Source organism: Cryphonectria parasitica (assembly GCF_011745365.1).
Source record: "Cryphonectria parasitica EP155 unplaced genomic scaffold M406scaffold_8, whole genome shotgun sequence".
NCBI classification, from domain to species: domain Eukaryota; kingdom Fungi; phylum Ascomycota; class Sordariomycetes; order Diaporthales; family Cryphonectriaceae; genus Cryphonectria; species Cryphonectria parasitica.
In genome coordinates this window covers 2,343,202-2,369,764 of record NW_024468916.1, presented here as the reverse complement: position 1 = coordinate 2,369,764, position 26,563 = coordinate 2,343,202, and the positions used below count along the sequence as shown (strand labels likewise).

At 53.1% G+C, this 26,563-nt stretch overlaps 7 protein-coding genes across 7 annotated transcripts; 3 read left to right on the top strand and 4 right to left on the bottom strand.

Moving 5' to 3' along the window:
* Positions 1–317: 317 nt before the first annotated feature.
* On the top strand, positions 318–2,198 carry M406DRAFT_238285 (uncharacterized protein; the record flags this gene model as incomplete). The annotated part of the gene is made up of 3 exons (XM_040916073.1): positions 318–677; positions 963–1,390; positions 1,484–2,198. Coding segments are annotated over 3 exons (1,503 nt in total), but the record flags the coding sequence as incomplete, so codon positions are not given.
* Positions 2,199–3,769: 1,571 nt separating this feature from the next.
* Positions 3,770–6,124, bottom strand: M406DRAFT_226732 (polyadenylate binding protein; the record flags this gene model as incomplete). Its single annotated transcript, XM_040915746.1, has 3 exons — positions 3,770–3,851; positions 3,910–4,174; positions 4,270–6,124. Coding segments are annotated over 3 exons (2,202 nt in total), but the record flags the coding sequence as incomplete, so codon positions are not given.
* Positions 6,125–8,121: 1,997 nt separating this feature from the next.
* On the top strand, positions 8,122–11,759 carry M406DRAFT_295495 (uncharacterized protein; the record flags this gene model as incomplete). Its single annotated transcript, XM_040919195.1, has 3 exons — positions 8,122–8,655; positions 9,250–9,332; positions 9,392–11,759. The coding sequence occupies 3 exons, from the start codon at positions 8,125–8,127 to the stop codon at positions 11,757–11,759; spliced, it is 2,982 nt and encodes a 993-aa protein (XP_040772774.1).
* A 788-nt stretch (positions 11,760–12,547) lies between these two features.
* M406DRAFT_353263 (uncharacterized protein) lies at positions 12,548–13,153 on the top strand (the record flags this gene model as incomplete). Its single annotated transcript, XM_040922751.1, has 2 exons — positions 12,548–12,731; positions 12,851–13,153. The coding sequence occupies 2 exons, from the start codon at positions 12,548–12,550 to the stop codon at positions 13,003–13,005; spliced, it is 339 nt and encodes a 112-aa protein (XP_040772773.1). The 3' UTR covers positions 13,006–13,153.
* Positions 13,154–13,258: 105 nt separating this feature from the next.
* Positions 13,259–15,314, bottom strand: M406DRAFT_49852 (uncharacterized protein; the record flags this gene model as incomplete). Its single annotated transcript, XM_040924401.1, has 5 exons — positions 13,259–13,687; positions 13,778–13,900; positions 14,024–14,356; positions 14,441–14,866; positions 14,982–15,314. 5 exons carry the CDS (start codon positions 15,312–15,314, stop codon positions 13,259–13,261), a joined length of 1,644 nt encoding a protein of 547 aa, XP_040772772.1.
* Positions 15,315–17,421: 2,107 nt separating this feature from the next.
* On the bottom strand, positions 17,422–18,746 carry M406DRAFT_64905 (uncharacterized protein; the record flags this gene model as incomplete). The annotated part of the gene is made up of 2 exons (XM_040924904.1): positions 17,422–18,667; positions 18,712–18,746. The coding sequence occupies 2 exons, from the start codon at positions 18,744–18,746 to the stop codon at positions 17,422–17,424; spliced, it is 1,281 nt and encodes a 426-aa protein (XP_040772771.1).
* A 710-nt stretch (positions 18,747–19,456) lies between these two features.
* M406DRAFT_64904 (family 28 glycoside hydrolase) lies at positions 19,457–20,709 on the bottom strand (the record flags this gene model as incomplete). Its single annotated transcript, XM_040924903.1, has 3 exons — positions 19,457–19,767; positions 19,873–20,074; positions 20,173–20,709. 3 exons carry the CDS (start codon positions 20,707–20,709, stop codon positions 19,457–19,459), a joined length of 1,050 nt encoding a protein of 349 aa, XP_040772770.1.
* Positions 20,710–26,563: the final 5,854 nt, after the last annotated feature.

The window sequence follows — 26,563 nt, the reverse complement described above, 5'->3', positions numbered from 1 at the left end:
ACCAGGGCGCGCCGACAGAGACAACGACGACGACAACAACAGCAGAAGCAGAAGCAGCCGTCACCAGCGCAGGGAGGGAGCAGCAGATGGCGCTGGACCCACTGGATCACCTCGACGCCTCGCTGCAAGACTTGGTTTTCGAGCTGGACCCGTCGTCGCGCCGGACCAGGTCACCGACACGCGGCCCCTTCGGCTACCCCTCGGCGCACAGCGGGTTCCTGAGGAGGAGCGACCTCGAGACGACGGCCAGCATCAGCGACATGGCAAGCTCAGCAGCAGGCTCCAGCAACGCCGGCAGCGGTGGGGGTGGTGGTGGTGGTGGCTACAGCCCGCCGGCGTGGAGGCGGCTCGGAAACGGGGACCGGTCGAGCGGGTTCTGGCGGATGGGCGATGATCTGCTGGGGTATGGCGGACTTCCGCCCTCGGGCTCGGGCTACAGAGGCCGAGACTTGTTGAGCCCCGGGTATGATCGTGCCGACGACGGGTTCTACGGCTGCGGTGACGAGGTGAAGCTGGACGACGACGACGACGACGACGACGACGACGAAGATACGCTGGCCGCAGCGATCCGTACGCGTCTGCCTACCGGCAGCATGAGCCCTGTTAGGGAGCGCAGCCTCGAACCAGGGTACTACTACAACAGGCTGCGCTCGAGGTCTGCCAGCAGAGGATTTGGTGTCTATAATCATGATGAAGACGATGACGACGACATGGGCATGGATGTGCGAATCAAGAGCGAGGAACCATCCATGGAGGAGATGAAGGCAATGCTCGCTGCCCTGCCGCTGAAAAATGATTCCGAGAACTGTATGTCTCCCTCTGTCTCCCTCTGTCTCTCTCTCTCTCTCTCTCTTCCCCTCCACACACCTTTCTTCATCGTAGCACCAGGCTGACGTGGTGAAACTTTTGGCTTCCAAGCAGATATCCGCTTTGCCTCGCGCGCTGCCTCGCGTGCTGCTGAGGCTCAGCAGCGTGCAACGACCCCTGTCGAGGCAGTCATTATCAATCCCGTGCGCAACATCTACCGAAAAGCCACCAAGAGCTGGACGTCGCTGCTCCTGTCGGTGTTTGTCGCCTTCATGTCGCTCGCCGCGGCGCGCGTGCTGTTTGAACCCCTGGACGAGAAACCCGTGCCAGACCTGATCACCGTCGCCAACCTCGCCGCGGGCTTCGAGCCGCTCATCTACTACTCGGAGAACAACTTTGCTCAGGTCACCGACCTGCGCGACAACGGCATCGCCGTCTGGGATCTGGGCGAGACGGTGCGCTGGAGCAACCTCCCGAGCGCGCCGCTCATCTCCAAGGCGCTGAACGAGCTGAGCGAGAGCTTTACTGCGCTGCCTATCGAGTTGATCAAGTTTTTTGCACAGGTGGATGGAGATATTGATGGGTACTTGACGCTTCTTTCCTCTCTCTCTCTCTTTCTCTTATTCTTCCCTTTGATCTTGTTTTCTTGTCCGAGGCTGACCACACCGTCAACAAGCATCCTCATGGCCATGCACCTGGCCCGCCGCGAGCTGTCTCGCGTCTCCAGCACGCCCCCGGCGCCCCTGGCCTTCGCCTACGACAACCTCCACAGCCGCCTAGCCTCCGCCGGCATCCTCGAGACCCCGACCGGCCACCCGACCCGCCTCGGCGCCATCGTGATCAGCATCTTCGGCATGTCGGGCCCCCAGCGCACCCAGCGGGCCCTGCAGCGCGCCTTTGACCGCCTCATGGACGTGGTCGAGCGCGCCATCGACAACGAGCTGCAGCAGTCCCTGACCCCGTTCTCCCTTTTCGAGGCCGTGGACCAGCAGTTCCTCGTGCTGGCCGAGACCGTGGTCGAGGAGGCCAACGCCCAGGACGAGATGTACGCCGACCAGCTCAGCTCCCTCTGGGTCCGCCTCCTGGGCACAAAGATCAGCGAGCTCATGAAGTACGAGCGCAACCGCCTCATCCTGCAGGACGTCCGCGGCACCACCCTGCGCACCAGGGGCATGCTCGTCGAGCACAACCACAAGCTCCTCGCCCTCAAGGCCAGCCTCGAGACCCTGCGCCAGAGGCTGGTCTCCCCGCTCGCCCGCTCCGTCAACAGCACCACCCTCTCCATGGACGAGCAGATCCGCGGGCTCGAGGATGTCAGGCTGCACCTCGAGGGCATGCGCAGCCGCCAGAAGACTAGGATGATGGAAATGCTGGTCGGGACCGGCAGCGGTTCTGGCCGCAAGGACAGGCAGGGGCTGATTGATAGCCCTTAAAGTCGACAAGACACAGACATTAGGTCAACGCAGAGGGGTGCGAGCGAGGGAGCGAGCGAGGCCGATTGGCAATCGTAAACCCCCCTCTTTTTCCCACGAGGTTGACTTTGCTTCTCCCTTCATGGGCAAGGCTGGCGACAATCCTCTACACCTTTCGGCTCGCTGGCTGGCTCAACCCTTTGTGTTCTTTTGTTCTCCCTTTTTTTTCCCCTGCTCCTTTCTTTCACTCTGGGTCCGCAATAGATCAGGATCAGGCATTCTGGTAAGATTCCAAAGTTCTTATTCTACCAGATTTTCGTTCCATCGACTTTCTTGGGCTGAACAACCACCGGTTTACTTTAGACTCGCACGGCGCACGCTAGGCGCGACGGCGTAGCGCAGTGGGGATCGCTTGGGAGGTTGGGTTTGGGCATTTGAGACGGACGACAGGCACTTACAGAACCTTTCTCTCACCAATGGGCAACGAACGGCATTTGGCGACAGTAAGACTACGAATGAACTTGGACGGTCATGTCTCGTATGTGGTTTCAAGGCGCATGGCATCGTGGCTCCTGAGAGCGTTTTCGGCATAACAATGAGGGCATTGGGAGGGGCAGGCGTATATAGGTGTTTTGCTCTGCAAGCTTGTCAGTTTTTGCATTCGCTCATTTAGTACCTTGCATTCCAGGTCTTTGTCCTGACCCATATATCAGCTATTTCGTTCAAGGCACCAGAGATCACATCCTGTCAAGCGTATTCAGCATCGACCGACCATGTTTTAATGTATCAAGAACTTTTCCGGGTCTATTCAGCAACCTAGCAATGTCATCCTAATAACATCATAATTTGCCGCACCAAAAGGCAAGATCCATTTTCGTGTCATTCTCTTCCTTTCCCTGATGAACGGACGGTGGATCGTCCCAGGCTCCAGCACCATGGGCTGAGCCACAACGACGGGGGTATTTTGAGCTCTGCCACCAAATGTCAAGTCAAACGTGGCCGAGAGCGAGCAGCCTTGATCCGGTAAACCCTATAACGCCTGAACCCTAGCTGAGGACCGCACCAGTTGATCAAAGTCATGTGCGTGGCCCAACTCGCAGGAGTCGTTGGTCCACTCCGCAAAACAGACCTTCCCTCGTGCAAGTGAGAAAGGAAAGAGAGAGAGAGAGAGAGAGAGATAAAGGGAAAGAACAAAACATATGTAAGAGTACATGGTACAAGCATAGGCTGCTAGAACCAGGTGGAACAACAGGCCGCGTAACATTCTGTGAACGCAATAGAGCGGTAGACCGATAAAGGTTCACGAAGAATGATGGAAAAGCGACACCTCCAGGAGGGCGCGAGAGATACCACATTAAAAAATACCGACGTTCCTTCACCAGAACTGCAAAGTAAGATGTCGTAGACCGGAGCAGAGAAGATGGAATAGTTGGGAAGGCCGGGTAATTGATATCGTGCTGAAGGTTTCGCAATCGCAGCTTCTAGACGAAGCGGGCGTCGGCCCCCTAGGCCTTGGCCTCGGCCTTGTCCTCCTTCTTCTCGCCCTCCTCGCCACCCTGGTTCTTAACGTACTCGTCGTAGACGGTCATGGCCTCGTCCACCTTGGCGCGCAGAGCATTGTCGTCGTCGATGCTATGCAGATGTCAGTGCTTGTATCTTGAGACCAGAGCATCAAACAAAGGGAACTTACAGGTTGACGAGCTCTTGGTTGTCCATCTCCAAGAGCATACCAGTGATCTTACCCGCCAGTTCAGGCTGCAACGCTTGAATCTTGGGGAAGATAGCCTCGCCAAGCAGCTGCTTCTGGGCTGGTGGTGGGGCACCGGCCAACTGGTTCTGGAGCAGGGCACTAGCACTCAAGTCTGATGGAGCACCCATCTGAGGAGATGGGCCACCTCGTCCTCCAGGACCTCCAGGGAAACGGTTGCCCATGTTGCCACGACCAGGCATACCGCCTTCAACGATGTTAGCAGGCGGGAAGATAACATAGGCACATTGGGCCCCGGGGGGGGGGGGGGGGCGGTGGTAAGATTCTTTTTTTTAAACTCACCTGACATGTTTCCTCCAGGGATACCTGCCATGCCCTGCACAGGGCCACGGCCAGGTTGGCCACGGCCACCAGCAATGGCTGCAGCTTGGTGCTGGACCTGCTGCAGAGCGGCGATGAACTGAGGGTTGTTGGGCTGGCTATAAGCGTTTGGTGGGAACTGTCCAGGCATGTACATGTTGGGCGGCATCTGAGGTGGCATGCCACCGCGGCCGCCAGCCTGGGCTGGGTAGGCGTTGGGGAACTGACCCTGGCGGCCTGCCTGCCCGCCAGGCATGGGCATGCCGCCACCGAGGTAAGGCATGCCACCGCGACCACCAGCGCCGGGGAATCCAGGCTGCTGGCCATAGAAGACGGGAGGTTGCATGAACTGACCAGGCACGCCGGGCATGCCAGCGGCAGCCTGCTGCATGCGGAGCTGATTCCGGGCCTGGATGCTAGCCTCAAGCTGTGACTTCCGGACATCCTTCCGCTGCGCGAGGGCGACGTAGAGAGGCTTGCCGTTGATCATGCGCTGGTTCATGTCGGCAACAGCCTTGGTGGCATCATCTGGGTTGCTGAAGCAGACGAAGCCGAAGCCCTTGCTCTTGCCGAACTTCTTCTCACCCTTCTTCTCGGTCTTCTGATCACCACTCTCCTCACCAGAGCCCGAAGGCTCCTCGACCTCCTTCGTGTTCTCCTTGTCCTTCTCCTCAGACTCTTCACCCTCGACAAAGGTGTCACGCATCACCTTGGCGGATGTGATGGGGCCGTACTCGGCGAACATGGTGCGCAGCTTCTCGTCGTCGACATCGTCCGACAGGTTCTTCACGTACAGGTTGACGCCCTGGTACTTGTTGGCCTTCTCCTGGCGGGCGGCCTCGTAAGACCTGCGCAGCTCCTCCTCGCGCTCATGCTTCTTCTGAGCACGACCAACGTAGAGATCCTGACCCTTGAAGTCGTTGCCGTTGAGCTCCTCAACAGCCTTGGCAGCAGCCTCGTGAGAGATGAAGTTGACGAAACCAAAGCCACGGTTCTTGCCGCTCTCCTGGTCGCGAGCCAGAGAGGCGGAAGTGATGTCGCCATACTTGACGAACAGCTCACGGAACTCCTCATCAGAAGTATCAGGGTTGATGTTCTTCACGTAGACATTGGTGAAGTTGGCCTTCATCTCCTCGAACTTGCTCTGACGGTCCTTCTTCGGGATGTGGTGGCCGACATAGACCTTCTTCTCGTTCAGAAGCATACCGTTTACGTGCTTGATGGCCTGCGATGCAGCCTCATCGGTCTCGTAGTGGACGAAGCCGTAGCCCTTCGAGTTGCCGTTCTCGTCCTGGGCGACCTTGCAGCTGAGGATGTTGCCGAAGGCGGCGAAGGTGTCGTGAAGAGCCTTGTTGTCGATGGCGACGTCGAGGTTCTTGATGAACACATTGCCAGCACCGGTCTTGCGCAGGGCGGGGTCACGCTGAGACCACATGATACGGCAGGGATGGCCCTTGATGATGGTGTAGTTGAGCTCCTCAAGAGCCTTCTCGCCGTCGCTGGTGGTATTGTAGTTGACGTAGGCATATCCAAGAGAACGACGGGTGACGGCATCACGGCAGACACGGATCGAGGCGACGGGGCCAATCTGGGAGAACAGCTCGAAGAGCATGGCCTCGGTGACGGAGGACTCAAGCTCGCCAACGTAGAGGGAGGCAGACGAGGCATGGTTCGGGGCAGCAGAGCTGGGAGTGGGACCAGACTCGTCACCAGTGAACTCGCTGGGAGCTACAGACGTGTTGATGTTGCCAGGGGCCTTGTCAGAGCCGTTGAGGTTGGTGTTGCCGAGGTCAGCAGCGAGCTGATCAACAGCGCCAGCGGGAACGGGAGCGGCCATTGCGATAAATTCAGATGCGCTTTGCGACACTGCAGGCGACGCGCACGAGACGAGATGGTCAGCAGGATGTTGCCAAGGGCAATCCACGATGTAGTAGAGGGCGAAGGTAAGGCTGCCTGATCGTTGTGGTAAAGGGGGAAGGGGGGGGGGGGAATAGTCGCAACAGCGCAAGGTGTCTGTTTGATGGGCTGAACGATGGTGGATGCCGGGGAAGTCTGTGGGGTTAGGAAGTCGAACGAGAGAACACACCTGAGAAACTGAGTTTCTAGTAGAGTTCGTGCGGTGAGCGACGAACTATGGGTGACTGGAGATGACCTGAGTGGAAGTTTGCTTGTGACTGTCAAGGCAACAAAGCAAACCAGCGGGGTCAAAGGAAACCGTTTGATTCGAGAACCTTTCGGATTCGGATTCGGTGGGTCCTGATTGATGCTGGATGATCAAAGACGGGAAACAAGACAACAGGAACTGTGTGCTCTGGACTTGATGATGATGGAAGGGTGAGGGTGGAGGGTTGGAGTTTGTTGTCGTGATTTTTGTAGGTTAGAATTGGTGATGACTTTCCAAGGACTGAACCTGGTGGGTTTTTTTTTTGCGCTGGATTTTCAAATTTTTTTTGTGTGGTTTTTCTGATGAAAAAAGTTGGCGAGAACAGGACTCATGTACGATTAAAATCGTACGCTGGGAATCTGAAGCTCGCACGAACCTTAAGGGTGGGTGATGTCTTGGGGATAAGTTCGTTGTTGTTGTTGGGAGGGAGGAAAAAGAGGAGGAAGGACGACAGCGGCCCATTTGATCTTTTTTCCTTCCACTGAAGTTTTTTTTCTGCGCTGCAAATTCCTAGCAGCCGCGATTCTGCACTAGCTAGCGGGTACCCAAGTACTTAACCGCGTCAGGGTCACAGGGTGGATCCGTGCCAGTCTGAACACTATGGCATGTCACTAAAGGAGCTAGAATCAAGGAATCTTGGCTGGAGAATATAAAGGGAAATGGTTGTCTCTAGTAAAACTCTTGATCTATATTTTCCTGTCAATAATCCTTGGCAGTGGAAGGAAGATAGAGCGATTGCGTGTCCATATATCTTTCTTGTCAAAGGCCTGCGATTTGCTGTAGCATGCACGTACAAACCCTATCACCGTCTTTCTAATCCCCGGTTGTCCCTTCAATTTTAGATGGATGTTGGCTAAGAACAGGAGCAACGATCATTAGGTGGCAAGAGAGTAGTCTAACTCAGACATCACGGCAAGATCAACTAAGGACTCACAACATAGGTCACGATCAAAAGCCTGACATGACATCGATGGCAATAACTGCTTTTACCTGGTATGGGGCATTGGCAACGACAGCCTTATTGAGGGTGTCATACACACAAGGTTATGTAGCAAAGCAGGCTGATTCAGATAAACGGTAAGAGTTTAATTGATCGTTCCCTCCCGCACACTCAGGATGCGCATGCGTGTCACTTAAGAGCCCCACTAGCGGAGTTCTTATCGTTTATCATAGCCGAGCTCGGTTTGGAGGGGCAGAAGGCGGGGTTACATGGTAGTACGTCGCCTTCCTTCAGAGGGTAAAGCCCCTGGAAGTGAAGGGCCACAGCGGCTTGTGGGTACCTGCCTTCTGTACCACCACGCTGACTAAAACGACCACCGGGAGGCTGAACTTTCCAGAAGGTACAGTACACAGTAAGCACCTGGTATCGATAGTCGCTAAACTTGTCCAGTGGAGGTTGCTGCTAGGTTGGTCGCCTCAGCCGACGTCAAGTAACCACTTGCTCCATCACTTATCACTTGCTCACTTGCCAGCACATCAGCAGGGCAGCTTTATTTTCTCTTTTGTACAGACCCTTTTTTTAACCTTACACAATCCTCTTCCGACTGCAACACCAAGAAATCTCGCTTCTGTTCAGACGCACTCTCCCAAAGCTTCCGACGTTCCTGACATCCCTCGAGCGACCACAACCCTCGATGTGCTGGCCGTGAGGACCAGCCTCCTCCGCCGCCACAATGTCCTTCCCAACCTTCTCCGGAAACTCTCGGCGGCCCCGAAATGTCAATATGAGCGGCCAGAGGAACCTGAACCCCTTCGCTGCCACGACCTGGACACCCTCGTCCTCCTCGAATGCCTCCAAGACAGTCGCCGACGCACAGGCCGAGCGCCGTCAGCGTCAGCAAGAGAGAGCAAAGATCAGGGCTGTCGAATCAATCCAGCGTACATGGCGAGGGCATAGGGTTAGGAGGAACTTGAGAGACGAGCAACGCCAGTGGCTCGACAAGCTCTACGAGGGCAACTCCTTCTCTGATCCTGCTACCAGGTCTTCACAAGCTCTATCTGCGGTTGTGACATCTCTTGATCCCTCACGATCGGAGGACCAGGCAAGGCTGGAGCGATTCGCTACGGATCTGGCGGACTCTGGCTGCTCCGCACTTGCGGCGGCACGACCATCTCAAATAAGACGGCTGACATCACAATTGCTTGCACTCTTGAGAAGGTATCTCTATACCTATGGTTTTGGGCCCCAAATACAAGGTTTAAATGTCGATTCGCATAGCTGACAGAATGATAGGTCAAGCAACGACGAGTTACCGCGCTCATTGCTGATCCCACTGATATCGATCTGGCAGTCAAATCATGAGGCTGTACAAGACAATTTGGATGCTCTCTACAGTGTTGTTGGATCGTATTGCCGTAATGGGAAATCTAGGGACGCAGCAAGTCTTGCGCTGTTGGAAGAAGCGATTCTGATCCCATTGTCAAAGGATTCCAGCTTGCGTGCTTCCACAGCATTTGTACTAAGCTTCTTGACCCAGCCAGATCTTCGGCTGTTTGAGGCAAATGTTGCTGCATTGGCACAGAGCATCGACGTGGAAAAAGTCTCGGCAGCTATTGTCGAGGCCTATATAACAGGGCTGGCATCCTCCCAGACGCCCAACGCCCGGCTGTGGCTTCTTGCACACTTCATCGCACTGGGTAACGGGAAGCGGGATATGTCTTTCGGTTCCTCCTACTTGAACGCGATGTACATCCAGCTCTCCGGTCTGCATCTGGAGTTGAAGCGGCACCACGTCAGCCCGCCATCAGCAACCCCATCCACAACAGCAGCAGCAAATACATCCACGGAATCGAAGAAGCGACTCCCACCTTTCATAGAAAAGGCTATCGGATCCCTGGTCGAGCGAGATGAGATTTCCAACATCCTAGAGAAGTTCACCGCGTAAGTCGAATCATCAGCCAGAATTGTCAACGGCGCATGTTGTTACTAACAATTCCCAGGAACTTTGCAGGCTCATCGCTAGAGGAGCACAACCAGGGTAGTCTTCTAGCAGCCTACATTCTCACTTTGATCAGATGTTTTCCGGCCCTTGGGGATGATATTCGCATGAAGCTTTACATGGCCAGTGTGCCCTTGGAGTCGGGCCATTCAAACTCGGTCAAATTCTTCTGGGAGGCAATGGTAGAGACCAACATCTTCACGCTCATACGGTCCGATGAGCAGGGGGACACCCTAGCATTGCTCAAGCGTCAAAACTCCAAACAGTCGAGCGTGGTCAGAGATGATTCACTGTGGGATCGCGAATGGCGGGCAATACTGCTCTTCCTCGAACTATACGTTTTTGTTCTCAGGCTCACTGATGACGAGGACTTTGCCTATCCTTGGACCTCTGCAGGATTTCACACAGGGTCGACGTCAAGACTGCGGCAATGCATGCTGACCCTCACTGAGCTGAAAGGATTATCACTATTCCTGAGGAACCTCGCTTTCACATTGTATTATAATGAAAACGAGCTTCAAGAACATGGAGAAAGGCTCATGCAGTTTGCTACATCAAACACTACTGTGGACGAACTTTTCAGTCCATCCGCACAGGACACACCGCAGAAACGGAAGACACAGGGCGCGTACAATGTCATTTCTGGCGTTGACTTTGATACATTTAGAAGCACAATCACGACAGCCATGCGCATGGTCTATGAGCGTGACTCCCGCCGGCAATTCCTACCCAGAGAGCATTGGTTGATGACCTCTAGGTTTGACATGCAGAATTTCATGGACAACGTTGTCATGGAAGTTGAGAGACAGCGTCAACTGCGCAAAGAGGGGCTTGATGGGGATGAGGTGGACATGGACGAAGACGAAGACGAAGATGAAGACAACCAGGACAGCTTTGGGCGGCTGCCAACAGGCTACACATCACAAGCCCTCCGTATTGAGAGACTCAGGGAGGCGCACAAGAAGGAGCAGCGTAAAAGGTTGCTTGCTGCTGTTGGGCCAAAACTCGAAATACTCCGCAACATGCCCTTCATCATACCGTTTGATGTCAGGGTCAAAGTCTTCCGCAAGCTTGTTATTGTGGACAAGACAAGGCGGAGAAATGGCATGCTGGAAGCAGATCAATGGCGGATGCAAGTCCTACATGAGTTTCTTGATCCCCACAGAGCCAGAGACAGGCTGGAGAGGCACCATGCCAAGGTCCGCCGAGGCAAGGTCTTTGAAGATGCGTTTGCGCAATTCTACCAGCTACAAGATGGGCTCAAAGAGCCAATCCAGATCACATTCGTTGATCAATTCGACATTCCAGAGGCCGGCATCGACGGTGGCGGCGTGACAAAGGAGTTCCTGACAAGTGTCACCAAGGAGGCCTTTACCGACGACTTCAGCCTCTTCATTGCTAACAGCAAGAGCGCATTGTATCCTAATCCCTGCGCCCTGGATCAGCGCCAGGAGAAACTCAGAGAGGCCGGCATAAAGCCCGATTCAGAAGCTTGGAGGGAGGATGTCTTGGACATACTCGCGCAATACGAGTTTCTTGGGCGGATCATTGGCAAGTGCCTCTACGAGGGTATCCTCATCGACGTTGTTTTTGCTGGTTTCTTCTTGCTCAAGTGGGCGGCGGCCGCATCAGATGCAAGCTACCGAGCCAACATTAACGACCTGAGGGAGTTCGACGAAGAACTCTACAACGGTATGATGAGGCTCAAGAACTATCCAGGAGACGTCTCGGAGCTGGGCCTCGACTTCACTATCGAGGATCAGGTCTCCCTACCGAACGAGCCCATGCGGATTGCTACACGCCAGCTCTTGCCCAACGGTGACCAAATCGCCGTCACAAATGAGAACAAGCTGCTCTATATCAACTACGTTGTTCGTCACCGCCTGGTCGCGCAGCCATTCGCGGTGACCCGCGCGTTTCTGACCGGGCTCGGCACCATCATTGAACCCGCCTGGCTCAGCATGTTCAACCAATCTGAGCTGCAGCGGCTTGTGGGTGGCGACTCGACCGACATCGACATTGAAGACCTTCGGCGCAACACAGTCTACTCGGGCCTGTACGACCCAGGCGATGAGGGTCTGGAGCATCCCACCATTCAGATGTTCTGGGAGGTCATGCAGAGCCTGGAAGACTCGCAGCGCCGTGACGTGCTCAAGTACGTGACGTCGACTCCACGTGCGCCTCTGCTTGGATTCAGCCAGTTGAGCCCACGTTTCAGCATTCGCGACGGCGGTAGGGATACCACGCGGCTCCCGAGCGCCAGCACGTGCGTGAACTTGCTGAAGTTGCCGACGTATGACTCGGCGCAGCTGTTGAGGGAGAAGCTGTTGTATGCAGTCAGCTCTGGGGCTGGCTTCGATCTGAGCTGAAAGTTAGAATGATCCCGTTGCGGCCGGTGTGGGTGGCATAGATGATGATAAGCCGCGGTTTGGACCTGACAGGTTCGGAGGAGCATGGGGGAATGGGCCAGTGACTCTATCTACATCACAAGTTTTTCAACTCCGTGGCCGAGTCTTCCTCCTCAAACCTTGTCAGAGTCATCCGGTTGATGAAATAGAATGAGTTAAATGATACAAATAGTAATCTCTTGGTGAGGGCACCGTTAAATTTATTGCATCTCGCGTGGGCTCGTTGACTGGTAGTGACGCCGGTGTACCTCCCGGACCATGATCTTGGTAGCAAGGTTTCGCATGGTTGCTCAAGATTTGAATGTTCTCGAGCACCCCTTAACACCTCCTTGAAATAGGGGAGGGGGAAACTCTGAACTACGCGAGTATTCAATATGGGAAAGGCCTCTCCTTCATGGTTTGAAGCTACTCGGGAACTGGCGAAGGCCCGAGTTTCATGCCCGATCGACACAGGGGACACCGCCACGCCTCACGATGGATGAGACAGGAAACAAAAAGTTTACACCGGGTGTCTACTTGCCGTACGGAGGCCATCAAAGAGCTTGCTTCATATTGCTTTTCTATATGTACCTCTCTCTGACTTTTGTTGACCCTCTGAAGTCGCTAGGTAATTATTTATTCACGGCTTTGACTCTGAATCCACGAGAAAAACATCATTACTTCGTGGCTTGACTCTCTACGTCAACTCCAATCTACGATATACACCTTTCTTCCTTTTTCTTTCCACTCCTGTCTGGATATTCCCAAAGATGGGATTCTTACTAGCACTCATGCTCTCTTTCGCCGGCCTCACAATAGCCGCGCCGACCCTCGAGCACCGCCAAACATCCAATACAACAACCACAGCAGGCACCACAACGCAGCTGACCTTCCAGGGCGCGGGCGCCTCATTCACAGTGAATGCTCCTCTCGACGGGAGTACATTCCAGATCCGTACGTTTCTAACACATCAAACCCCACTTCGGGGGAAAGGAAGGAGAAAGGAAGAAGAAGAAGAGGGAAGAAAAGGGAAAGCCCCCTGCTGACGTTTTCGCGCTTTGAATACGTATTAGCCAACCCGATCTCAGTCGACGCCATCACGCAGGTCGGCGCGGGCAACTGCGCATTCACGGGCATCAACGGCGTCAAGCTGACGGTTGTCGGCACGAATAATGGGGCGACGATCGCGCCGCCGCAGACTATTGAGAGCGGTAGCTGTTCGGCGTGATAAGAGCGCCCAGATTGGGGTGGTGGTGGGCCAGGAAGGAGAGTACTCCTCAGGGCGCCAGTTAAGAGACAGAAAAGGGAACAGCAGGGCTGTTCTGATCTGGTGAAGAGGATGAATCTGTCGGCTGGTTTCGCGTTTCGTTCTTCTGGTGTTTTTTCCTTCTTCATTTTTTGATACCCTGTTTCCTTGTTCTTTCGAGAACAATTCAATAGAATTCGTGAGAGGCTCCCACGTTTCTACTTTCATGCCGTCTTCATTTCGACTTGTCGCCCTGAAAACTGGTCTTAAGGATGTGTGGCTTCCTCTCCTTCAGGTCAAGAATCATCTGGCCAAAGAGCCCGTTCGCCCACGAGAACCAGCTCCGCGTCCACATCCCTTGGTTGTGCACGTTGACGCTCTCGTGGATCAGACCCAGCCCGGCGGTGGAGGACAGGATCTGGGACAGCATATCCTTGATTTCCTCGTCGTCATCGGTCGTCATGATGCCGACGACCAGGGACATGGGCCATACCATGCCGGGCCCGATGTGTGGGCCGCCTGTGCCGTTGATGACAGGGCCGTGGTCATAGTAAGGGTTGGCGTTGGAGAGGATGAACTTGCGGGTGGCGCGGTAGATTGGGTCGGTGCGGGTGATGTAACCTGTCAAGGGGGAAGAGAGAAGAGATGGGAGGTTGGCGTCGTCCTGGTAGCAGATGAAAATGAATTTACGTTGTTAGCCAAGATAATTCCAAGAAAACATGTTGAGAACTTTGGGTTGGACTGTCTCACATACCATAACGCTGCTCGATGCAAAACCATCAACCTCATAAGCGAGGATCTCGCCAAAATCCGGATGGACAATCTTGCCGTGCTTCTCAATCCCTTTTCGGATTTCTTTTGCAATACGACGCATCCTCTCCGTCACATTCTCGTCGTTGTTCTCGCTGCTGTCATCGCCGTCACCTTCCTCCTCCTCCTCCTCTTCAGCAGTCAGCACACCTTGGTATCCCTGACTCTCTGCCGCCGCAGCAGCAGCAACAGTAGCCAGGCGATCCTCCTCTTTCTCAACCTTGGCCATGATCTCTGCACACTGCTCGAGATACTTGACGAGCATCATGTTGGCCGGGATCAAGAACTGATACGTGGTGGCATCATCGCTAGGCCTGAACCCGCTCCGGATCAGACCCGTCCCGCCCTTGACAGGGCTCCCGTTCCCACGGTTGGCCAATGTCTCAGTCGGTACCGAAGAGGTCCTCTCGAAACGGTACGGGCTGTCCGGCACCTTTCCGTCCTGGCTGTACGTCGGCATGCGCATCTCCTCGACCGTGTCCAGAATCGTAATCACGGCATCCATCCATCCATCCGCTCCACCCTTACTGCTCCTCCTCCTTCCGCCGCCCTTTCTCCTTCCTCCTTTTGTTGTTCTGGTGGTGAACCCGGATTTGCTCGCCTCGACAAAGAACCGCGTGTCTTTGGTCCGGCTGAAGTAGTCCCAGCTCAGCTGCAGGAACGCAGCCAGGCTGTCCAGCTCGTATTTGCACTCAAAGACCACATCGTGCCTGTACGGCGGCCACACGAGGTCATGCTTGTTGCCGTCATTACCAGGGGCCATCCCGGCCTCAGCGGGCGGTTGAAAGGCGTTGCAGTGGGGCGAGGCGAGGATGTAGCGGGCCTGGAGGTTGATGGCGCCGCGGAAGAGGGAGGCGAGCCTTGAGGAGGAAGAGGAAGAGGAGGACGGCCTGTTGTTGGTGGTGGTGGTGGTATCTTTGGAGGAGTGTTGTGGCGGCTGGGGTGGTTTGAGCAGGCTCACGTAGCTTTGGAGCTGGTTGGCCGAGTCCCGAAGCCACATGGCGTGAATATCGCCCGTCGTGATGAAGGTCAACTGCAAAGAGAGAAGAGAGAAGAGAGTCAGTCATACCCAGAAGTCACAGCACATGCATTATCGAGCACAATGTAGGTGCCTCTTTGTCTTTGCTTGTTTTTCTCTCATCACGCACCTCTTCGTTCACATTTGTGTTCGAGACTCCCGTCCAGGTGACAGACGTATCCAGCGTGTTCGGAAAACAGTTCTCAAACAGCCTGAATAGATCCGGATCCTTGATGGTCTTGTTCATCTCGACAATCACCGCCTCGACCTCAGGAATCACCACCTTCCTGCACGCGTCCGCCGGTCTCTGATACGGCAGATCATACCGGCCCCCCGTAAACGGCCCATGGCGCTGGGCGGCATACCGTCCATACTCGGGACAGTTCTCGTGCGTCGAGACAGAAACCACGGTTCCCGAGGCCTCTTCGTACACCACAAAAGGCGGCGGCGTGGCAGCGTCCATCACCTCGGGGAGCATGTCCGCCTCGCGAAGGAGATTCCGGGTCGTGCACAGGATGCCGTAGAGGACCAGAGCCGCCACGAAGGTCGTCAGGGTCTGCTGGCGGGACCTCCACATGGCGCGCCTTGGGGAGTTGGCCAGGCCGCCGGGAATGAGGATGCCATGGGCGGACTGGATCCTGACTCTCTTCATGGCGGGCGGAGGGGGAGGGAAGGAGGATTTGAATGTTGATAATTACGAGACGTCTCTGCTGGTCATCTCGGCGTGCGATGGTTTCCCTCCTCAACCCCAATCAATAAACGAAAGGATGTATCTTCTTGTTCTCCTGAAATCTACTATCGCTGACAAAATGAAGCAAAAACAGAGGAAGATGTCTGAGGGTATTGATAGGCAATCCTTAGTGGCGTGGGCCGCACAGGTGATTGACTAGACACTGCTAGTTAGGTTCAGGGGTGAAACTTTCCGACGTGGAGATGTTCAGATAAAACCTCCGTGAGGCGCTGCAGGTGTGTCTAACTCGTCTCTCTCTCTTGTTGATGATGATGAAACTTGAATACCGAAGAAATTGGAAGAGTCTCTCGACGCAGAATGGTGTGTGTGTCTGTGAGTGTGTGCGTGTACTGTAAATTTATAAAGTTAACGGCAGATGAACAAGAGCGAGAAAGAGAGAATCTGAACTCTTGAGTCGCAGCAGCGGAGGACCCGGATCTTGAACTCTTCCTTCTAAACGCCAAAATAAAAAGGTTCCACCATCGAAGAATGCCAAGCTGAGCAGCTGTAGCAATAGATTGGCCGAGCTCTCCAGAGAAGCAGCCCACCTTCAGGGGGGCCAAGCTGAGATGTGCTGCATGGGCCAGGGGAGAAGCTGTCTTTGGAGAGGAGGCGAGAGGGGCCCAAACCTACAACGGTACAGTAACTGGCCATGTTGGAAGGGCACTTGAAACATATGACCCACAAAATGTACGTGGACACTATACAGCGTCTTGACGCCGTCTCCATCCTGTACTGTTTTGATTTTACAGACAAAAAAGAAGAGTTGCCCAGCTGCCAAAACGTGTTAGGATGAACTACAGTCAACGTTGTGGATAATCCCGAGGCCAAGCTAGTTCTGACGTTGACTGCTGTCAAAAATCAAGAGAGTGGAACGTACTTGAGCAGTTGGAAAGCTAGCAATATGTCGTATAAATCCACGTAACTTGCCGTTTTAGTAGTATCAGCCCTATGGGGACGGACACTTGCATCTACCGTAGGTGCCCACGCCATCTCGGAACCTGTTGCCGTTCCCGCCCTGCCGTCTTGCTGAAACTTGCAGAGAGACTGAATGCCGATCTTTCGTTATAGTTGGGGGGCAAATGTATACACGACAGTACATATGTACACACACACACACACACACACCTACATGTATGCTTTGGACGAGACATTTTCAAGCAGCCTTGAGGATTCTGTTGTGCGTACTGTAAGATCTAACGTCACGGTCCATAATTATATCCAGAACATACACGCTCATCCTCCACCAGCCTTTGCTATGGTACAGATCCAATGACCGGGTTAGAAACCTCAGATCTGCGGGCGATTTGAGCGGCGATCATTCATGCCATTGCGTAATTACCTCTTCCTTATGCTGTCCGCAGATGACCACCACTATTTGCCAGCTTGGCCTATTTACCCCGGTTTTTCTCCTTTGTCTCTCAGAGCACAGAAGAAGAAGGAAAAATATGACCCAAAAAGGCATTGACCGCTGATATCATCGCCTGGAATTTGAAACCCATTTCCCTAGCAGTCACTTCAGCCAAATGACGCAGGATACATTGATTGCATCAAAAGGGTCGCAACACAAGATCAGATTATTGCAACCTTTTTTTCCCCCCTTGTTCCTTTTCCCCTCTGTAGCTACGTAACTCTATATTCTGGCTCGGGTTTTAACAGAGGAAATACAAACAGTACACCGCCTCTGTGCGACATAATACAACAGCAGCAAGTACTGGCTGATCTGCGAGTCTGCGCATCTCGCACATTGCCGGTCAGAAACCCAGGCCCTTATCAAAACAAAAACAATGCTTTCATTATACGTTCCCATCCCAAGAATGGAGGAGAGGGGTGGGGGGAATCAATGAGACGATGTTTCATCCCTCGAGCCAACATGATCGCAGCCACGCACGGCCTTGGAACGTCGGTCAACATCCGGGAACATCCACCAGAGAAGCAACGCCGCCATGAGCATCGCCAGGATAAACACCTGAAAGACCCGAATCCCAAGCCACTGGGCAAGTGACCCCAGCGCAAACGGCAGCACCGCCGCCCCAACTTGTCCCACTGAGCAGACAAACGAGACGGCCGCCACGTGCAGCTCCTTGGGGAGCAGGCGGGCCACCATGACGATTCCTGACGGAAAGATGGGGCCGAGAAAGAAGCCAACGGCGGCGACGGCTGCCACCGAGACGGGAGCCGAGTTCACAACCGCCAGGAGGATCTGAGCGAGGACGGCGAGCAGCAGGTAGCCGGCGGTGGCGCTGCGCACGCCGAGCTGGTCCGTCACGGTGCCCAGGAGGAGGCGGCCGGCTGACATGCCGATCCAGAAGCACGAGGAAGAGAGGCTGGCGAGGAAGGTGGATGCGGCGCGGGCGCGGAGCATGAAGGTCACGATCCATCCTGAGATGGCTCCCTCTGTGCCGACGTAGGCGAGAAAGTAGGCTGCACACGTCCACAGCACGGGGTATCGGAAGATGCCCTTTGGTCGCGCCGGTTCCAGAGGCTGGTCGAGGTCGTTGTGGTATCGCGTGCTGTCCTCGAGGCGGAAAGCCAAACACAGGACGAGGCCCTGGCACACGACGGCCCCGAGAAGGACGTAGTACCAGGACCACCATGGCGTTTTCGCGACAGAGAACATGGTCCCGGCCAGGAAAGGTCCCAGTCCAGCACCGAGAGAGAAACTCCCGTGAAGAAGGCCTTGAACGGTGTTGGTCCTGTGCCCTCCTAGGCCGCCCGCCCAGGCGCACCATGAGCCGTCAAGAAGTCCAGTGCCGACCTGGCCAATCGCCGTCGTCAGCAGGAACAGCTGGAATCCACCCATCTCTGGGCGGTGAAACGTCGCGACCGTCCCTGTGAAGATGATCTGACAAATTGGCGCGATGGTTGCAATGCCTCTCTGGCCCAGACGTCGGTGGATCGGAGCATTGAGCCGTGCTCCGACGAGATATCCAACAGGACCCGCAAGGAAGATCAGGGAAGCTTGGATGTCGTTGAGGTGAAAGTACGCCTCGAGGTGCGGAAGAATGACGCCGGGTGTCGAGATGATTAGCCCCATCACGAAGAAGGAGAGCAAAGTAGCTGAGAATTTGAAGAGGAAGCCATGACTGTTGGTCGACTCCTCTTCTCCAATAGGGAGTTCCCTTTGCACTCCTGTGCTCTGTGCGGCACTGCTCGTAATATCATCCTCGTATGGTATGGGGGAGACCACTCTCAGCAACGGTTCCGTCTCGAATCGCACACGAGGAGCCATCTCCACGCTTTCCTTTTTGGTGCAAAAACTTGTGATGAATAATCCCGAGTTTGCCTGAATGCCAAGAGTGACGTTTGAATAGAGATAAAGTTAGGAAATAGCCCGAGATTTTCCCGATGCTGCAGATTTTGGAGTTGAACGAGGGAACATCCGCCCCCTCGGAGGCCAGGTGAGACACGAAAAAGTATTGACTACTTACTGTTGCTCAAGGCGTGGCGTATGCACAACGCAGCATGACTACTGCCATGGCTATACTCATTTACATTCAAATAGTTGCCTGCGTGAGTCAATGTCCGTGTGGCGCTTATCAGCTCGATCAGTAGTCGCTGATTTGGCTCGTCTATTCGGTCCAGAATGGGTGTTCTGTTACATACTTGAAAGCTCTCATGGGTATTCATGTGGAAGATGCCTAGAAGTTTGTCTTGAGACGTAGTCCAGCGTTCAGGAGGATTTTGACCACATCGTGGACAGGTTCGCGGAAGATCGCAGTAAGGTATGTATTGCCTCTACACTATAGAGGTATAGTAATATATACAATAAGAATCGTAAAATATGTAGACTGCGGGAGGAATTAAGTCTCAGAGTGTTTCAATGACCCCCCTTAGAAACATGTCGCGAGACGGGTTCCATCAAGGAATTCCCTCTAGCAGTAGCTCGAAGCAGCACTGGGCTCATTGGTGCAGTCGGTACCCTTGCCGCCAGTGACATCGACACTCTCCCAAGTCCAGCTGGAGCAAGAGCTGGTAGAGCCACAGTCGATCCAGACAGAGTAGGCATCGTCTTCGACCGTACCAGTAACGCCGTCCAGCTCAAAGCTTGTGATGGGGACACCAGTCGTGGCGTCGTCTCCGTCGTAGGCCTGGGTGACATAGATGCCATACTTGGTGATGTCCTTGAGGGTGATGTCCTTGTAGTAGATGCCCTTGACCGTGCCAGTGTCGCCGGAGATGGTCTGTAGGTGGTGATGAAAACAATGTCAGTTGTCTGTGCGATGCGAGAATGAAAAAAGAAAAAAACAAAAAGAATTCAACAGGAGTTTGAACAATTGGCTTCTCACCTTGATGCGAACACCATTCTGAGAGTTCTCGACAGTTGAAGACTCAAAATAAACATCCTCCACTGTGTTATCGTCACGACCACCAACGCTGCCAATGGACAGACCGTGCCCACCAGAGCAAAGACCTCCCGTGAAGATGATGTTTGTGCCAGAGTTGACAGCAACGCAGTCATCCTGGTTATAGCAAGTTGCGCCTGTGATGGTCTGGTATGTGTTAGCAGCGGCTCCAAGTTCGGCGAGGTGGTGCTGGTCAGAGAGCTTGGTGAAGGTGAGAAACAATGAATAGAAGGGCTCTTGCATACTACACCAGTAGACGAGCCAATATCGAAGCAGTCCGTGTTGGCCGCAAGGTCGTCCGCATCACCATCGGTTCCGTCGATCGTGATATCCGCCAGGGTAAGCGTATCAGCATTATCAATCGAGAACACCTGATGAGGAGGATTCAGGATGTAAATATTCTCGATCGTCGAAGAGGTAAGATCGTGGGCCTGGAAGAACTTGGGCTTCGCAATGCCATCGTCGCCCTCGCCGTCCCACCACAGAGCACCCTGACCGTCCAGGACAGCGCCGCTCTCACCAGCCACCTTGATGTTGGTGCCAGAGACAGCAAACAGAGGGCCGTCCCACTCCTCGAAGTCCCACTTTGTAGTGCCTTCGAAGATGACGACCGTTCCGCTCGTGAGATCAGTCATGTCCAAGGTCTCACCGGCGGGGACGGTGAGGCCGTCCAGGATGATAGTGGAGCAAGAGGCCTTGGACTTGCTCGCAGAGGAGTAGCCGGCAGTACCAGTGAACTTGCAGGTGGCAGCACGCTCCTCGAGGGCGCGCTCGACCTCCATCGGGCTGGGAGCCGGTGTGGGCGCGGGAGCAGGCTCGGCCATGACGGCCAGGGCACCCGCGAGGGCGGCCAGGCAGAGTTGGACGTGCATTACGAAATCAGGTGCAATATAAATGAACGTACAATGAAAGAGTGTGGTCCTGTGAAGAAGAGTATTATAGTATAGCCAAGATTGACTGTAGCGGATGAGGAAGCCGGAACCTGTGAATACGATCCTGAGGAGGGCTTGCAAGCCTTTTAATACTTTTTTCTTCTTTCTCCTTCTCTATAATTTCTCCTCTATTTTCTCTATCACGGCCTACCCCGAAGAAGCGAACCACGAGGCCCTTCCACGACTCCTTGCTTCACCCCACCTCCTCCCTACCTTGCCTTCTATTCCCCTCCCATGATTCGCCGGAAATGACTTCTCGCATGAAGCCGTACAGCCTCAGGTGAGAGAAAAGCCTCGCGGGATCCGCCCCTGAATTTTGTTTAGCGGCAAAGTCGTTGTGGAGCTGCCAGCGCCGATGTATAAGTGCGGATGCCCGATCATTCGAATAAGATTCAATATCTGTTTACTTCGTATTTAGCCTTTCGGGGTATAGCGCATTTGCTGCCACCGTTTGAGCCCTCTTGGACCCAGTGCCCCTATGGTAACTATCGTAACTTACGCTTTCGGCAACCGGGCATATCCTCAACTGAATTCATTAACACCGCCACCTTTCCTGCCCTGAAAGACCCTGGGTTTGAGCGTGTCTTGAAGTTTTCAGACATAGCTTCTTAATCTTCGAAGCTTTTACACTCAAGCATTCTTGGATATCTGGCAGATCCTTTTGATTAACGGTTTGTGCAAAGAAACCGTGTGCAAGGAGGCTGGCAGCGGTCCTTGCCGAATGCGATATAGGTATTTAAACAAGCAAACATCAAGATCTCATTCGAAACGTAGTGTCTCTGGTACAAGCGTAGCGGAGACAGAACCATTGAAAAAGGAGGAAAATATACGTCCAATTCCCACCCCCCCCCCCTCCTCCGTTGTGGCAGGTTTGGACCGGTTCGGTTACATGAAATCCGGTTCTCGAGGCTCTGAGCCTTCAAAAAGTAATGAAATTCAAAGGCAGTTGTAGTGTATGCCTCGTCTGGACATGAGAGAAGAAAGCGTGGCAAACAAGGAACTGCACTCCCTCAGACCTTGATACCGTGCTTGTTTGGTGGAGACGCTGCCGATCCGGAGATGAACCGACCTTCAACAGGGGCAGTTGACCCGCTGGCCTGGATTTGAGCCCCACAATGTCCTCACTGGTTCAGTGAATATCACGGAATGCTGTGTACAGTTTCAGCGACTGGTGCTAAATCTCCGCACAATCTAAAGCTTGGCAGCAGATTGGTGGAATTCTGGAAAAGAGATGCGTGCCTGACTGAGTGGCGAGTACTCTCCAGGAACCACATCATGATGTTATCCACAGTCAGACCTTGTCATTAGTCTCCTAGCAAGGCAATGGCCGCCCGATCAAAGTCTTGATGAGCTTGATTCAGTTGCAAGGTCAAATGTCATAGGCCATCAGGGCCATCTGTCTACCTGCGTCTGAGTAATGGCCAGGAATTATGTTTCAGCATCGTTTTGTAAGCCTGATATGATGATCAATTTGGCTCGGGAGGGCACTGAACGAGGGAAGAAGTCGTCTCCCGATCCAGGGAACTTGTTAAGCGGTGAGCTTCGAATCAAGATAGTGTGTATAGGCGTATAGGGGGCTGATGGATTGACACCAGTGGAGGCAGAATGATGGTGCCGTAACGTCCTGATTTGCCTACCCCAGATCTTCCAAGGTCTGCCAAGGCCCGATGACAACGTAACAGAAAGCTTGACTTGTGGAAACAGCCGCTTCTGTTCCAGTATGCGCCAAGCGATTTGACTTGTACCATCAACCTCATGGCAGAAGCACCCCGGAACCCGAAGGTTTGCAGATGGAATATAGCCACGCCAGGCTCCACCGACAACCTGACTCAATACCTCTTGCTTCAACAGGGAAGCCGATAACGTCTTCCTACTCGATCCGTGCGGAACGGTGAAATCGATATCTCCTTGGCAAGTTCCTCGACATGGATGTGGCTACTGCCAGTGTTCATGATCACGTCAAGTTGAGACAGACATTTTGTCTAAGAACAAAATGGGATGGTTTGGATGAATAAATCTTGTCAAGGTGTCTTCATTATTGCTGTTTAAGTCTACCTCGACTTCACGGAGTATAAGTGATCCAGCGAGCCACCCTTGAGGAGAGTGGTTCATTAATTGCGTATATCCTGGTTTTCCTTTTCTTCTCTCCTAAGGGACTTGATCAGTCCACCTTATCCCTCACAACAGCCTGCTCCAGAAAATGAAGTCTTATAAGACCTCACCAGTGACTCTTCCTGGTGGATATTGCACTGGCACTGAGTTATTGGTGAGCGGGACGTCCGACTTGGCTGGGGCATGTCGATCAGATCGACCACGATTGCGTCGATTATTGGCGAAATCGGGCCGCCTGTCGTCCGAATGCAAAGAAGGGGTTCTGGAGGGGGACATGGACTCGGCTCTTGACATGTCGTGCTCACCACGACTCCTGGCATACTTCCGTACCCTCGAGCGAGGCGGAGCCACTTGGCTCTCCTCGTCCTCGTGCTTCTTGCGGAGCTGCCTCACACCCCATGTCGCAACAATGCCGTAAGCCAGCATGAAAAACGCTGCCGTTCCGACAATTACAGATGATTGCCAAGTGACTGAATTTGGTGCTGGGCATGTGTATTTGGAAATGAGCAGCGGCACGACAACACCGCTCACCACAGCAAGTCCAACTGCACAGATGCCACTGGTGACGAATGCCCACTTGTATTTTGGGATGCGTAGAAATCTGTCCATGCCGCTGTTAGCTTTTCGTTTTGTATTGGAAAGGAGGCTTCGATGACACGAAATAGCTTACCTGCCATGTTGTGCCATGATAATCGACTTAGATGAAAATAGACTTGAGAAATGCACACGCTTATCGGAAATAGACGTAGTTGAGGAAGTCCCCTGCGATCGAAAAAGAAGATTCGCATAAATTGTCTATGAGTAGAAAAGTTGTAAAAGCTGTCAAGACTGTTGTCTCGCTACCAAATGGCATAATTATATAGAAGTCAGCTACCATTCTAATAAAATCATAACGAAAGATGGGTTAGGTATCACAGGCTCTCAAGTTACAAATTCCTGTCGGTGACAAATGCATTGGATGAGCTTTCTTGAAGAAGATGGGAGTACTGACCCGGCCGACACATTTGACTAGGCATAATATGTCTCGAGAATTTCAATCAACGAGGACTGAGTCACCACAGCCATAGTGACTGTCCAGATTTGTAGGATATGTGCTGATCACCATGGTTGTTCAAATAGACTACTTTGAAATGATACGGCTGGATTTATCTGCCTAAATGAATATTTGATCAGTGGGCAGCAGGCCGATGAGAGTGAGCCCGTGATGTTGCGGAGACCCATGCAAGTACTCTTGACGAGGTTTCCTGCTATGAACTGCCAAGGAAGCATTTGGGGAATGAGAGATCTCAGTAAGCTGTCTAGGAAGTCCGATGCACGGAATAAGGTAAGTAAATATTTCGTACTGAATGTGTGTAAGAGAACAGAAGCCCAGAGCTGCCTGGCTTCCAGATTTTTCTCATTAGCCATTTTGTGCCGAGTCACACTTCTTCGTGCAACACTCTCGCTTCCTTCTCCCCAGTCTAGGAACTCTGACTTGGACGTACGTGTCTCCTATGCTACTATTAAATCGCCACCCATACCTTCCGTATCAAGCGGTGTGACAGACGATTTCCTGTGCCTCTGGGGGTGCGATGGCGCTAGGGTCTTGCGGCTGAGATTGCTTCCCGCAGTTCTGGCATTGAAGCTTGCCCTGATTGTCCTCCTTTTCCTCCTGTGACTGGGTCTTGCTGCTTGCGTGTTCCGAACGGCGCCGAGAGCAGTTGGATGCCCACTTGTACCAGAGGAGTCCCGTGGTGATTCCTACAGCGAGGAAGCCTCCAGAGTACGCTGCTATGAGAATGAATGGACCAGCGCGTGACGAGCACGGACTGTCGTTCTGGCCGACAACCCTGCAGACAAGATCTCCAGCAAGGCTGATGGCGCAAACGAGCAAGATGAGAGTGATAGCAAGAGGTCCGACTAGAAGCCCCTGCTCTTTCAGGAATATTTTCACGTACCTGTTGACAATTTAGTCAGCGAGCTGCGTCTTTCGTGTCGATTGAATGCCACATGAGCTTACGCCATGATTCGTGGTGGCTCAGAGGTTCGTTGTCTCGAGAAGTCTTAGAGATGTTTACTGCTTGCGATTTGAATAGTGTATAACTGCGCTGTGAGTTGCAATGTCTTCTTGTTTCGGGTAAAGGGGATTCCCGTGTTTGTAGTGCTGATTTGATATTAGGAACAGTGCTTGAGTGAAAGAAATCGAGCCTTAGGAAAGAGATTTGTGCCCTAAATAATGGCTGCTCTGGGTCTAATATCGCCTCTCGCCAATAATTTGCTGCAACTCCATCATCCACAGTGAAGCAATAGCAGCAAGAAGGCACTATGAATTGGAACTGTCACTCAGTATGAATTATGCAAAGTGTTGTCTCTAGGTAGTGATTAGCTGTGGTAACCTATTTGCTCGTGGTCAAGGAATTGTAGTCTTGTAACTGTGAAGCATGTTTTTGGTCAAGTCACCTTCACTGACCTTAAGTTAGTGATTGCACATCTTAGACTTTTTGCAGTGAGACTGTACTGCGCAGGGTCATTCACCAACCTCTGTCCACTTTCATGATTAGACTCAGACAGCATATAATCTTGCACAAAAGGTGACCTATTAACAGCAACCAAGACTCAGATACAAAATCACAGGCTTTATGACCTCAGTCTTCGCCTCAGTATGAGGCATGTCACCATAGGCCAAGGGTAGAAGAACAGTCAAAGAACACCCTTCATAGTCGCATGCGGGGACAAGAGAAAACACTACCAACTCGCTTGTCCACAATGTTCTGAACCGCCTGTCGCCCCACTAGAGGCCGTGGTTCAAAGAATGTATGGCAAGGCAGAGTGGTCTCGTACAAAGCAGAAACAGGAAAAAGAAAGGGGGAAGTGGGAGATGGGACATGAAGGGCAGAAAGGTATAGTACCTGGGTATAGATAGGATGGGATTTAGATTGGGAAATTGCACCATATTTATATACATACTAGCCCACATGCAAATTCTAAAAACCAGAGACTACATTAGCTAAGTTGCTGCTCTTTGTCTGTCCTGCCTTTTAAAAGACTAATAGGAACAGTAACAGCATCACCACTTAGCTAGCCTTGCATTATATACAGATAGTGTTTTGTAAGCAAGGACTAGACTAGACTGCCCCAAATGAGCTATATGTGCAATACTTTCATAGCGAAAAGAGTCAAGTCAGCTCTGGCTTTCAGCAAACTATAGCTCCTAGTTCAGGATACTTCATTATATAGTACTTAGTAGTTTCATATCATGCTCCGACCCCTGCCTCACTACCCTAAGGTACTGGATTCTAGCAATCAGACGTAGCACTAGTCTCCGCAGACTAGGACATTAACACCTAGCACTCAACCAATGCTGTCTAGTTTAAGATCTACGAATACACCTTCGAAAGTAGGCAGATGTGGGTGTCCTCAGGTAAGGCAGAAGCAGGCTCCCGTTGTCCAAGTCATTAGACATGCTCCAAAACATGCTGATACTCTCCCTCCTCCGGCAGGTGACTCCTCTGTCGACGTGACCATCCCATGTTGTCTCCGAGTCGGGCACTACCTGATGCGTAACGAGCAGATCAGCCTGCATGTAGCCTCTACTGAGGACAGCGCCCAGCTT